This window comes from Narcine bancroftii, chromosome 8 (assembly GCF_036971445.1).
Source record: "Narcine bancroftii isolate sNarBan1 chromosome 8, sNarBan1.hap1, whole genome shotgun sequence".
Classification (NCBI taxonomy): domain Eukaryota; kingdom Metazoa; phylum Chordata; class Chondrichthyes; order Torpediniformes; family Narcinidae; genus Narcine; species Narcine bancroftii.
In genome coordinates, this window is record NC_091476.1 from 154,462,856 (window position 1) to 154,477,370 (window position 14,515).

A 14,515-nucleotide genomic window follows, 5' to 3' on the forward strand; every position below is an offset into this window, starting at 1 on the left:
TATATTTCTTTTTTATGTATTTTATCATAGTTGAATATTATTGTGGTTTTAAACTTTCAAAATAAAGTATTTAAAAAAAAAACAAAACACCTGTTTTGTTTTAAAGACCAAAAGCTATCTGTGGAGCAGTTTCTACACCAACTTCCCAAAACCATCATCCGGGCTGGGAAGGCTTTTGACATCAGAGGAGAGATCAAAACCCTGCTGCAGGTAACTAGGAGGCAGAGAGAAAGTCCCTTTTTGCTGCTCTGTTCAAGCTTATATAAAAATGGGGTCAGGTGTGGGAGAAGAACCATAAACCAGACTTAAGAGTCTTCCTCAACTGCAGTACTGGTTAGTAAACATTGTAGTTGATTCAGTCCACAGCAGTGATGGAAGATACAGTAGACCCAGTGGTGATGGACGGGAGGTGTTCACGTAGTCGTGGCAGAGGAGAGGTCCCTGTAGTCCTGGCGGAGGTGGAGGATAGTGGTTTGAGCTGACCCAAAGGAAAAGGATTTAAGGTCAGGATTCCTAGCTTCTCTTTCTGCAGTGTGTGAAGTTCTTACAGAGAGGTCAGGTAAATAATTATGAGCTGTAATGTCCTCTGTAACCTGTTGCAGTCACTATTTTAGCTCAGGCTTGGTTTAATGGTGTGCTCTCCTTTTACAAGTTCAGATGGTCCCAGAGTTCTTCACGGACAATTGATCCTCTTTTGAAGACAAATTGCTGTTTTAATATTGACTATTTGTGCACTTCAACCTCCTACAACCTCTCACTCTTTGAATATTGCTTTAGACGAGGACTTGCTTTAAGATTTCACCTGTTTCTCCAAAACATTTCACATATCAGGAGTGGAAAATATTATATCCTTTTTGTTTATTGAAATCAGTTTACCATTGGCTCTTCATCAAGATATGAGCAAAATTTTTGGAGGCACGGATGCCACTCTACATTTTTCATATCTTGATGAAGGCCGAATCATTGATTATGTATCTTTATCTTTGCTCTATAAAGCACACTGTATGACCTGCTGAGTTTCTCCAGCATCGTGATTTTACTTTGATCTAGGTCGGTTTGTCACAGCTCACCCCAGTGTGCTCAATAAGCAATAATAGCCTCACACTAGAACTCTAAAAGAAAAATTAATTTGTGGCACTCATGCAGAAAATCCTACTGCACACAGTGAGCGGAGGGATTTGTTACCATTTCCCTTACTGTTACAATGAAGTAAATTAAAAGGAGATTGGCTTGAGAGTGTCCATGGCAACTGGCAGACCCAAACAAATCATGGTAGGACTACATTTCCCACATCTCCTCTGAATATGTTTTGATTCCCCTCAGTGCCAGGTCTGCTTGAATTAGTTTTTGTCAATCCCATATAATAAAAACAGAAAATGCTGGAATCAGCAGGTCAGACCACACCTGCGGCAGAAGCTGAGTTAATGCTTCAAGCTGACCATTCATTAGACATTAAGGAAGTAAAAAATCAACCTGAAAGAGGAAACCCTTCCACTGCCAAGCCTCCACCTGGAGGCTGGCTGAAAGCGTGGAGGGAAAACATGAAATGACCATTCATGGAGCAGCCCTAAAAAGCTGCTTCTGCATCGCATTAATGTCAAGTGGCACCTCGTAGCACATTCCGGGGCTGAAGGAGGCAGGGCGACTGGTGCCACAGCGCCGCCTGCTGAGTTGACAACATTCATACATGCCAATGCAGAAAGAGCCCTATAGTGGATCATGACGGCCCTGGAGCAGGCAAGACAGATGCTTATGATGTTTTCAGCCGGTCTTAGTATCCAGCAAAGATCGAGCACACCCTCAGTAAGCCCATTAATGCACGCTCCTGCATCTCAGGCTGACGATGTCGCTGCTTTTTTACTGTGCTAAGTTCTATAGTTCTAAATAAAATCATCCCACCCCGCACTATGACCATCCTCCTGACCACCAACTCTTTGATTAGATTCTCACTTTTAACTCATTTCTGAGTGTCTGATATTCAGTATGGAGAACCCCAAACACTTACTGAATTCAATCTCAGGTACATGATCTATGATCCTCCTGTTCTATTTCAGCAGGTATCCCATGCTTGTGTGTTGCTGTTGTTTTGCAGAGTTCTGAGCCGTATATAGCTAGTATACGGTCCTTCACCCCAAGTCCAAAATAGGGCAAAGTCCTCCTCAGTGACAAGATCTCCATCCTCAACCGATGGTCAGAACACTTCCAATCTCTTTTCAGTGCCAACCGCTCAGTCCAAGATTCCGCCCTGCTCCAGCTCCCTCAACAGCCCCTACGGCTAGAGCTGGATGAGGTCCTCACGGGGGAAGAGACATTCAAGGCAATTGAACAACTGAAAAGTGGCAAAGCAGCAGGTATGGATGGAATCCCCCCAGAGGTCTGGAAGGCTGGCAGCAAAACTCTGCAAGCCAAACTGCATGAGTTTTTCAAGCTTTATTGGGACCAAGGAAAGCTGCCTCAGGACCTTCGCGATGCCATCATCATCACCCTGTACAAAAACAAAGGCGAGAAATCAGACTGCTCAAACTATAGGGGAATCACGCTGCTCTCCATTGCAGGCAAAATCTTCGCTAGGATTCTCCTAAATAGAATAATACCTAGTGTCGCCGAGAATGTTCTCCCAGAATCACAGTGCGGCTTTCGCGCAAACAGAGGAACTACTGACATGGTCTTTCCCCTCAGACAGCTCCAAGAAAAGTGCAGAGAACAAAACAAAGGACTCTACATCACCTTTGTTGACCTCACCAAAGCCTTCGACACCGTGAAAGGGCTTTGGCAAATACTAGAGCGCCTCAGATGCCCCCCAGAGTTCCTCAATATGGTTATCCAACTGCACGAAAACCAACAAGGTCGGGGTCAGATACAGCAATGAGCTCTCTGAACCCTTCTCCATTAACAATGGTGTGAAGCAAGGCTGCGTTCTCGCACCAACCCTCTTTTCAATCTTCTTCAGCATGATGCTGAACTCAACAATGAAGACGCTGTTTACATCCGGTACCGCACGGATGGCAGTCTCTTCAATCTGAGGTGCCTGCAAGCTCACACGGAGACACAAGAGCAACTTGTCCGTGAACTACTCTTTGCAGACCTTGCCACTTTAGTTGCCCATTCAGAGCCAGCTCTTCAGCGCTTGACGTCCTGTTTTGCGGAAACTGCCAAAATGTTTGGCCTGGAAGTCAGCCTGAAGAAAACTGAGGTCCTCCATCAGCCAGCTCCCCACCATGACTACCAGCCCCCCCACATCTCCATCGGGCACACAAAACTCAAAATGGTCAACCAGTTTACCTACCTCGGCTGCACCATTTAATCAGATGCAAGGATCGACAATGAGATAGACAACAGACTCGCCAAGGCAAATAGCGCCTTTGGAAGACTACACAAAAGAGTCTGGAAAAACCACCAACTGAAAAACCTCACAAAGATAAACGTATACAGAGCCGTTGTCATACCCACACTCCTGTTCGGCTCCGAATCATGGGTCCTCTACCGGCATCACCTACGGCTCCTAGAACGCTTCCACCAGCGTTGTCTCCACTCCATCCTCAACGTTCATTGGAGCGACTTCATCCCTAACATCGAAGTACTCGAGATGGCAGAGGCCGACAGCATCGAATCCACGCTGCTGAAGATCCAACTGCGCTGGGTAGGTCATGTCTCCAGAAAGGAGGACCATCTCCTCCCAAGATCGTGTTATATGGCGAGCTCTCCACTGGCCATCGTGACAGAGGTGCACCAAAGAAGAGGTACAAGGGCTGCCTAAAGAAATCTCTTGGTGCCTGCCACATTGACCACCACCAGTGGGCTGATATCGCCTCAAACCGTGCATCTTGGCGCCTCACAGTTCGGTGGGCAGCAACCTCCTTTGAAGAAGACTGCAGAGCCCACCTCACTGACAAAAGACAAAGGAGGAAAAACCCAACACCCAACCCCAACCAACCAATTTTCCCCTGCAACCGCTGCAACCGTGTCTGCCTGTCCCGCATCGGACTTGTCAGCCACAAACGAGCCTGCAGCTGACGTGGACATTTACCCCCTCCATAAATCTTCGTCCGCAAAGCCAAGCCAAAGAAAGATAGCTAGTAATAAGCTATTTTGCTATTTTGTCTTGATTATCGTGTAATCACTTACTGCCACCTGAAGTAGATTCTCTGGAACTAAATAGAATTTGAATTGGAATTAGTTTAAAATTTAACAAAGAGAAATCCAAAGTTGGAAGCAGATGGATTCATTTGGGGGAGATCCAGAACGACCTAAAACACCCTGTCAGACACCTTCCTGAGTGGATACTGCTCAGAGTCAAATAAAGAGGGCCAGACTGAAGGGATGGAAAAAAATTAGAGTGATGTCTTTTCAGTCATAAACTCAGGATTAGAAGCATCCATGTCTCAAAAGGCACATTAAATCAGCGATGCATGAATTGTGCATGCAGCAGTACTGCAACATTCATTGTGCATGAGCCTCAAGACATAATTTTGATATGTCTTGTCTCCGCATAGGTTTGTTCTTTCATTAGTTTTGGAAGGACGGAGCCAGCAGAATACCTTGGGTAGCTGAAAGTTGTGGAGCATGGATCAAGGGTCAGATTGATGACTGAGGGTGGAGCAGCAGATGAGGACATTTAGCATGGGGTGGGGGCACAGAGGGCTGATAAGGAAGTGAGAAATACAATGGGTCCAGAAAAAGAACGACAGTGAAGGATGGGGGAACTGAAGTGGACCACTCACAATTCGAAGGGGCATTGAATTCCATGGCCACAAACCAGATGAGCCAACCCCCCTCTAATTTATACTGAGGATGGCCCACTGAAAATTGCAAAAATATGCTTGAAGGGAAGGATTCAAGTCTGCTATCCCAAGGGGTTCCAGGCTGTTCTATCTGGGGAATGTGCATGACAGAGTGACAGAGGTTGGAAACGAGCAATTGAACAAACTGCTGGAGGGGCTCAGTGGGTCAGGCAGCAGCTGTGGAGGCAGAGACAGAGCTGCCATTCTGCATCGGGGCTGAATACACAGGTCTCAACCTGAAATCTCGACTATCCCTCTGCAGCTGTCACTGTGTGTCTCAAGCAGTTTGTTTTTTTTGTTGACTATGAAAGACTTTAATAGTCTTCACCCATTCCACTTTTGAGCAACTATCTGTCCAATGAAAGTGAAAGCATGCAATGCTAAAGCTGGTCTATCCGATATCCCCAGCAGCTCTAACAGCTTACCAATGTTTATGAAATATATCTCCAGTCTACGATGTTCTTATTTGAGACTTTTTTTTCTCATTTTGTTTTCCTTAAAGATTCCTCCCAAGGCAACAGATGAAAGCATCACGCTGATCGAAACTCCATGCCTACTAGCACTGAAAGAGAGGTAAAGGGCTCACTAAAAGGGGTCAGGGAAAGGTCAGTTTGATCCACATAGGAAGGCAAAGAACAAGTTGAGATCCTGTATGGGGGGGGGGGGGGGGGGGGAGCCCTGGATTGCCATGGTTGGAATTTATGGACTGATCAACCTTTCGCATCCCATCTTAGCGTAAATCTTGTAATGCAACAAGCCAAAGTTTGGCAGGTAATGTGAGAAAAAGATTGGATTTCCATCATGCCAAACATGGAGTGGAACAGTAATGCCAAATTGGAAGTCAAATTCATGAAATTGGGATACCCTTCGTCTTTTTTTTTCTGCCCAGTGTTGAAGCCGCTCCTGTGTGTTCCACTGACAATGCTTCTTACTTGGCAGTGAGCAGTGATGGTGTTCATGTGACCCATAGGAAATAGGTATCCACTGTTAAAGTGAGATGGGGTGGGGAAGAAACCACAAATACACAGTGGTGGGGAAGGTTTGTGGGAGCCAATGCTCCTTGATCACCCAAAAGAGTTATTTTGGTGTGGGGCAAATGGATCGCACCTTATAGGCAAGGTTGGATTCAACCCTATTACCAGAACCATGGGGGTCCATGGACCAAAGCACTTATAAACACATGTTCTGTGCAAAGGATGATGCCTGTATAAAATACAGGGAATGTTTAACAAACTGATAACACAGGGACACTTTAAAATCACACATAGTTCACCCTGTTCAGTAAGATATGCTCCTTGTTGAATTGTCTGCTAATTGTGAAATTTGTAAGTCAGTCTTTTGGTCAATTTTCTGTCCATGAACTAAATAACATGAAATACACATATTAATAATGTTTTTAAATGTACAACATGCAACAGGAAATATTGTGGTTAATTGTAACAAATGCCAGGTCCAATTGCTGAAGGGCAAATCTTCAGCAGGAAGTGTGCACATTTCATAACATTATTTCTAATCCAATTAAAAGTTGTTAATGTACTATATATTTAAGTATTACACAGTGGCATAACCTGATACATCTTTACCTCCTGCCGAGTTCCTCCAGCGTTTGTGTCTGCAGAATTTAATTTTTCACTTCCTAATTGATGACCTACTCTGGTGGTACAACTTTCAAGAACATTTCAGTGCCTTTGCCATTGCTCTTCTCTTTCTCTACACCTCAGTAAAAATGTTTCATTATGTACCATTGACCTTGGGTCTGACTCCTCTGGTTGCAGATTCTCATCCTATTAGAAGCATTTTCAAAACTTCATAATTTTGAAGACACCTGTCAATTCTCTACTGAATCAGGGCTGGTGTCTAGTTCCTGGTTACAGAAGAAACTGCAGATGCTGAAATCAAGAGGATTTCAGCAGGTAAGGGCAGCATCTATGGAGAGAAACAATCAGTGTTTCAGGTTGGGACCCTTCACTGAGTTTCAACGAAGGACCCCAACCCAAAATGTTGACTGATCATTTCTCTCTGCCTGGCCTGTGAAGCCTCTCTACCTTTTCTTTGTTTGACCCAGTTCCTCGCTTGATCATGTCAGATTCACCAAGGAATTGTTTTGGTCATTTCAGGCTGGAGGTAAGGGAGGAGTTTTCCCCGACACTGAGAAACACCTCCACCCTCAGGATCAAGTCAGAGAATGGAGAGAAGACGTACATCATTAAAATGTTTCTCTCCGAGACTATTGGAGATCTTCGTGCTTACATGGACCAGAGCAGGTAATAAGTTAGCAGCATGCAGTCTCTCCTTCCATATGTGTCCAAATACAAGCATCAACACTAGACTGGCAGGAATGGCTCACAGGCCCCACAAACTTACTTTCCTGTGCAAGACTCCCTCAAGGTCAACTTGCATGTCGAGTCAGTGGTAAGGAAGGCATTCATGTTGAGAAGGATAGAATATAAATGCAGGGATGTGAAGTTGAGACTTTATAAGACATTATTCAGACCACACTTAGAATATTGTGACCATTTTTAAATTTAGGCATACAGCATGGTTACAGGCCATTTCAGCCCATGAGCCTGTGCTACCCAATTACACCCAATTGACCTACAACCCCTGGTATATTTTGAACCGTGGGAGAAACCAGAGCCCCTGGGGAAAACCCATGCAGACACGGGGAGAATGTATCAGCTCCTAACAGTCAGCACGGAATTTAAACCCTGGTCCCAATCTCTTGCACTGTAACAGCATTGTGTTAACTGCAACACTAACTGTGCCGCCCATATCCAAGGATGTGTTGGAATCAGAGAGGGTCTAGGGGAGATTAACAAGGATGATTCCCAGAATGAAAGGGTATATTCACATGAGGAGCATTTGAAGGCTCTGGGATTGTACATCCTGGAGTTTAGAAGAATGACAGGGGATCTCATTGAAACTTATCGAATATTGAGAGTGGATGTGGTGGGGGAGTCGGGACAGAGGACACAGCCTCAGAATACAAAAATGTCCCTTTATAATAGAGATGAGGATGAATTTCTTTACTTAGAGCAGATATTCTCAACAGGAGCCCCACAACAACCCCCCGCCCCCCTCAGGGCCATAGCATATTGTTTTCATTTCACCTCATGTAACATTAATATTTTGTTTTCTTTATGTAGTCGGTAGAAGTATGGAAGTAACCAAAATTTGACTGCTTCACAGGGAAGGGGGTCATATAAACTTTGAATAGCGTCATAGCTGAAAAAAGGTTGAGAATGACTTACCTAGAGGGTGAATTTATGGATTTGTTTCTGCAGACTGCTGTGGAGGCCAGCATTGGGAATATTTAAGGTGGAGGTAGATACCTTCTTGAACAGGAAGGAATCAAGATGAAAGCAGAACGGGTGGCATAGTTAACATAGTGGTTAGGGTAACACTTTTACATCGCCAGTGATTGGGACTTGGGTTTGAATCTGGTCCTGCCTGTAAGGAGTTTGTACCATCTCTCTGTGTCTCAGTGGATTTCTTCCAGATGCTCTGATTTCCTCCTACTGTTCACAATGTAGTGTAGGTTCAACGTCAATTGGCAGCACAGGCTTGTGAGCTGAAAGGGACTGTTACCGTGCAGTATACATGTAATGGGGTTGAAGAGGATCAGCCATGGGGTGGCAGGCAGACTTGATGGGCTGAATGGGTTTTTATTCCACTCCCATGTCTTTTTAAGATATTTTAAAGATTCTGCAGGGCTGAGCCAATCTATCTGCTGCAAAAGGACATTCATAAAGGTGGATCTGTTCACTGTTGTGTTTTCATTAAAGTGCATGTGGACATCCATCTCCTTTCACCCAAGAGTCTTGGTGCCAATTCACAGATAGTAAAGCAGTTAGCTCAATGTTATTACAGCTCCAGTGACCCTGGTTCAAATCCAGTGCTGTGTGCAAGAAGTCTGTCCCATGACCTGCTTGGGTTTTCTCCACGTGCTCTGGTCTCCTCCAAAATGTCTGGGGTTGATTGCTTTTATTGGGTGTAACTGGGTGATATGGGTTTCATGGGCCAGAAGGGTCCTCAACCATGCTGCATTATTAAAATTAAAAAGTAAACATTGTCAAGGTTGGATTGATTTTAAAAATCAATGATCTTCTGTTGACTATGCCCCTCTTAATTTTCTGCACCTCACTCAGCTTTCTCTGCTCCAAGAAAAACAAACCCAACTCATCCAATCTGAATAAATCTGCATCTCCACAGTGCAATTGACATGCTTATTGGACCCAACTGCTAGGGTTTTAAGATTCTTCCTGCTGTTGCTATCTTGCAGGGAAAAGCAGAAGATTGATTATGACATCATCAGCACCTTCCCCCAGAAAATCTACAGTGACCAGAGCAAGACGCTGAAGGACTACGGTCTCGTACCAAATGCCACACTAATCCTGCGACCACGAAGGCAGCAGATCCTCAACCAGCAGCTAGAAATGGTCACACCTTTAAAAGAATAAAGCTCAAGGAATGAAGACCCCCCTCTCACACCAAGGATAATTCAAGTCCTCTATATATCAAGTTAGTAAAGGAAGTCCACCCTCAAGCACTGAGAGGCACTGCTGAGTCCAGTGTGTGAGATCGAGAGGAATGTCATCTGTAAATTGTGGTTACTTTACCATTCCCATCCTCTGAATAGCTGAGCAGAGATTTACCAGTCAAAAATAACAATTTTAAGTTTCTGAATGAGCCAATTGCCTGATTAACTGCCCTGGTAGTTCTCTGATATCATCAGGCATAGTCACAGGTGAGGGTCCCTTAACCACTGATAATATACACAAAGCCAGAAAGCAGAGAATGAGATGCTCAAAATCCTCACCTGCTAAACTTTATGGGAAGATGTCTGGCTCCAGACAGAATGTCCTGATTCCTCATTCTAAAATCCCACACAACCTGGCTACAGTTCTTCTTTAAAGTTGGCAGATGTCATAGAAAGGTTGAAGTAAATTCCATGTGTTAACTGTGACTAAAAACAAATACAATGGACACTTTCCTAATTTGTAAAAGTGTTTCAAATAAAAGTGAAGAAAATTATGATTAAAGGAGTGTTGACAAATTGCTGGGGAGTTCACCCATTAAGTTCTGGAAAAACTAAACATTTTATGCTTTCAGTCAGAGATCTCACTAAAGGGGGTAGATCCAGTGGAAAAGTACAGAAAGTTAACATACAATGGGGACATTCTGCAGAACCATGTTCTATTGAAGGTGTTTCAAATTGTAAGTTTAATTTGGTTTTTCTATCCACGAATGCTCCCTGACCTGCTGAATGTTTGACCTTTTCAGTTTTTAGTTTGATTTTCTGCCATTTTAAAAATTACTGATGTATATTCTCTGTAGGCTTTCACATGGGATAGGATCACATCAGTACAGCTTGTATGAAAGCTTTTCCACTCATTGAATCAATTGTTCCTTCAAAGAGCAGTCCCATGGTACTTTCTCCCTGCAATACTTTTAGATTCCTTTGTCATTTAATTAATCAAAATTGAGTCTGTTGTAAGGCAAAGAGTCGCCATTAGTATTGCCCAGTGCCCCTTAGAACAGGAAACAAGAGTCACGTTGTCTGTGGATCCACCTCCAGCTCTCCCGCAGCCTCTGCAGCCACACAGGCTCCTGTTCAGTTCATTGGCAACCTAAACGCTAGATCCAAACCTTTCTCTTGAAGGCCACTGCTTGATCTGTATTCACCATTCTATTAAGCATTGCATTCCAGATTTCTATAACTACTTTTCCATTGAATTTTTAATTTTCCATAAAAATCAGGGGAAAAATTGCAGATGCTGGAAATACTTAGTAGGTCAGACAGCATCTGTGGAAACCATTAACCTTAAACATATAAACATAACAATTTACAGCACGGAAACAGGCCATTAGGCCCTTCTAGTCCGCACCGAACCAAACACCCCTCTCTAGTCCCACCTCCCTGCACAATGCCCATAACCCTCCATCTTCTTCTCATCCATATACCTGTCCAACCTTTTCTTAAATAATACAATTGACTCCGCCGCCACTATTTCTCCCGGAAGCTCATTCCACACGTCTACCACTCTCTGAGTAAAGAAGTTCCCCCTCATGTTACCTCTAAACCTCTGCCCCTTAATTCTTAACTCATGTCCTCTTGTTTTAATCTTTCCTCCTCTTAACAGAAATAGTCTATCCACATCCACTCTGTCTATCCCTTTCATAATCTTAAATACTTCTATCAAATCCCCTCTCAACCTTCTACACTCCAAAGAATAAAGACCTAATCTGTCCAATCTCTCCCTATACTCTAGATGCTTAAACCCAGGTAACATTCTGGTAAACCTTCTCTGCACTCTCTCCACTTTGTTTATATCCTTCCTATAATTAGGCGACCAGAACTGCACACAGAACTCCAAATTAGGCCGCACCAACGTCTTATACAGTCTCAACATCACCTCCCAACTCCTATATTCCATGCAATGATTGATAAAGGCCAGCATACTAAAAGCCTTCTTCACCACCCTATTCACGTGAGTTTCTACCTTCAGGGAACGATGTACCGTTACTCCTAAATCTTTCTGCTCTTCTGTATTCATCAATGCTCTCCCATTTACCACGTGTGTCCTGTTCTGATTCTTCTTAATGGTTGGATATTCTTCATTAGAATTATAAAGGAGAGAAACCAAGTTAGCTTTAAATTGCAAGAGGATGGACAATGATTACTGGGACAAAGGGGGGGGGGGGGGGTTTGTGGTACGATGGAGCCATTGTTGCCATGGTGGTGATAAACAGTTGAAGTCCTGTCAAGAGGTTAATGAAGGGATAAAATTTTCAACATCTCACAATGTAATCCCCCAACCCCCGAACATTTTCTGAACGGTGACGTGCTAATCAGACAATGTTGCAGCTGTGGTGGATATAACATCCAAAGATGGGAGCGAGCCTGAATGAATACTTGGAATGTCTAGGTTATCTTCTGAGGAGAGAGTGGGCTGGCAACTGGAATGAAATGCATCAGATACTAAGCAGTATTGACAATGTGGATGTGGAGAGATTTCATCTTGTGGGATAATTTCGAGTGGGTTATGGGAAAAAAAAACAAGGATCACGTACTTAAAATGGTAATTTTTTAAATGAGGGTCGAATGCCTTTAAAATTCTCTTCTGCAAAGAGATGGTAGCAGAATCGGTGAATTTTTTTTAAGATGGGTGGAAAAAATTTTGATAACCAGTGGTAGGTTTACTTCAGCCAGACTGAAATTACCATCCTAATTGGAGATCGCAATCAGAACGGCCTTGATCTTATTGAATGACATAACCTCAGAGGGTTGTGTAGCTTGTTCCTGCTTCTAATTCTAAGTTTATAGGTACATGAAATCATGAGGGGAATAGATCAGGTGTATGGTCAGTTTTTAAAAAAAATGGAGGCAGAGTCCAAAACTAGGGAGCATAGACTTAAAGCAAGAGAGAAAAGGTCCCTGAGAGTAACTTTTTCACCCAGAGAGTGGAAGCTCTATGGAAATGAGCAGTTTACAGGAAGCTGTGGAGGCAGATACTATTGTGATATTTAAAAAAAACTTGGATGGGACCAAATGTAGAAGATAGGACTAGTTTGGATGCACAATTTGGTAAGCATGGACAAGTTGGACTGAAAGGCCTGTTTTTGTGTTGTTTAGCTCTAGAACTATTTAGAAATAAGTATTCTATTGACAAGCCTGTCATTTTGCTTCCGAGCTATTGAAAATAAAGAAAAAAATTTCTTTCCTTTTATTTTTCAGCTTTTTATAATGTATTGCACTGCTCCTCTCTGAAGCCTCACTACCTTTCATGTTGTGTGAACCCCCTTTCTGCAAACCACATTCCAACTGTGGTATTAACATTTTATATGGGCTCAGTATTATTCTGGACTTCCTGTAATTAAATGAAATTTTAATGGAAAGTATTTTTTCTTCCTGATCAACTCTGAATTTACTCTCCGACCTCTGCTCCCCACCCCTCCGAGTCTGCTTCTCTTGAAGTAAAACACAAAGTCTGCAGACGCCATGGTTGAAGTAAAAATACAATGCTGGAGAAACTCAGCAGGTTCCACAGTGTACTTTATGTAGCAAAAATAAAAATACATAACCAACGTTTCAGGCTTGAGCCTACCATAAGCCTGAAACATTATATCTTTGCTACATAAAGTACACCAGTTGACCTGCTGAGTTTCTCCAGCATTGTGTTTTTATTTACCTTCATAATATTCCATAAATGCTCATGTAATAGTTGTTTTGGGAACCAATTTTTTGGGTCAAATTTTACATGAGCCATACTTTTGACTGCAGTACCTGCATCGTTCAAGGCATCAGGAGCTTGGATCGCTGGGACCAGGTGGTAATTTGGCATTTGGGACGTTGAGAGTGGAGATGGGCAAGACCAGGTGGCAAGCCTGCGTTCAGGATGTTGAGAGCTTGGAATGTGCAGGTGGTTGAGGCAAGGGTTTGCAGCCAAAAATTTTGAGGGGGGGGTGTCAACTATTACACGAGTGTATGGTAATTATTACTTTCCACATTTTAACAAAAATATATTTCTTTTTGGGCATTGAATGTCAGTTACTTTTAGTCTCTAGTTAGTGAAATCTAGAATTCTCTCCTCAAATGGCTGTAGGTGCTGAATTGATATTTGTTGGCTGTGGGTATTATGTCAGGTGAATGGAGTCAAGCAGCATGACTGGGCCTAATTAAATGGCTTCCTTCCCATCTGGAATTGTTCAATAGTTGGGGCACAGGTGGGTGTAGCTGGAGGCTGACATACAGGAAACAGGAGAAATAAATGGATAATTTTTGGTGTTGCAGGTGGAATCCACCCTCCAAACACACAGATCAGTGCTTTGGAGAGGGAAGCAAATATATTTCTAAGTTTGCCATCAACCTCCAAATATGTGGCAGTGAGGGAAAATACAAGTTAGTTGAGTGGCAAATATACAGCAAATGCAGTATATTACATGAATAAATTAGATATTATCCATTTTAGTTTAAAAACAAAAAAAGCTCAGTATTATTTAAAAGTGAGATTGGAAAATTATGTACAAAATTATCTGGATGTCTTTGTGCCCCCTCTCCCCCCCACTTAAACAAGCATACAGGTGAAGCTACACATGTATGTCTGTGGGAAATTTCCATCTCCTTCCCCAAAATACTTGCCTTCAAAGATTCACCAGAATGATTACTTACATGGCAGGAGTGCTGTCTGAGGAGCAATCATTTGGACCTGTATTCACTAGAGTGAGAAGTGATTTCGATAAAAGATAGACTTCTGAGATGGCCCCAATAAGTTGGATCCAGGGAGATTGTTTCCCTGGCCAATTGTGGGTAGGATGGGGTGTCATAGTCTCAGGATATTAAGTAAGACATTAAGCTCTGTGATAAGGATAGATCTCTTTTGTGAACTTGTGGAATTCTACAGCACAGGAGGTTGTGGAGGTCAAATCATCTGATATATACATGAAGGAGATGGATTCTTAAGCCATGATCACCTTGTCAAGTGGTCATTTTGTCTCTGGACCAGCTAGGTTAAAGCAACCTCTGAAAATGGGAGCAAGGGTTTACAGATTGGATTGTCCATTTCCAGGACCACTGATAACCTACTGGAATCACTTAGAGCACTGATTACTCTCCAAGCTCAGTCAGAGGGAATTTGATGGGCACCACGGAGAGACTTCTGTCTCTTGACCAGAGGCCAATTAAAACTCAAGAACTTGTGAAATAAAGAAAACCTGCAGATACTATAAATTTG

The 14,515-nt window shown here is 43.0% G+C and overlaps 1 protein-coding gene across 5 annotated transcripts in view; it reads left to right on the forward strand.

Annotated features, from left to right (window-relative positions):
* The window catches only part of ubxn11 (UBX domain protein 11), a 61,292-nt gene that overhangs the window by 41,691 nt on the left and 5,086 nt on the right, over nt 1–14,515 (forward strand). For 4 of the 5 annotated variants that reach the window (XM_069895437.1, XM_069895439.1, XM_069895436.1 and 1 more), the window contains 4 exons: nt 107–210; nt 5,284–5,354; nt 6,899–7,045; nt 9,064–9,823. In XM_069895437.1, the coding sequence (XP_069751538.1) occupies nt 107–210; nt 5,284–5,354; nt 6,899–7,045; nt 9,064–9,241 (500 nt within the window). In that variant the 3' untranslated portion in view covers nt 9,242–9,823. Of the gene's footprint in view, nt 1–106; nt 211–5,283; nt 5,355–6,898; nt 7,046–9,063; nt 9,824–14,515 lie in introns of those variants that run through there. The other variant, XR_011343488.1, reaches the window with a different exon arrangement.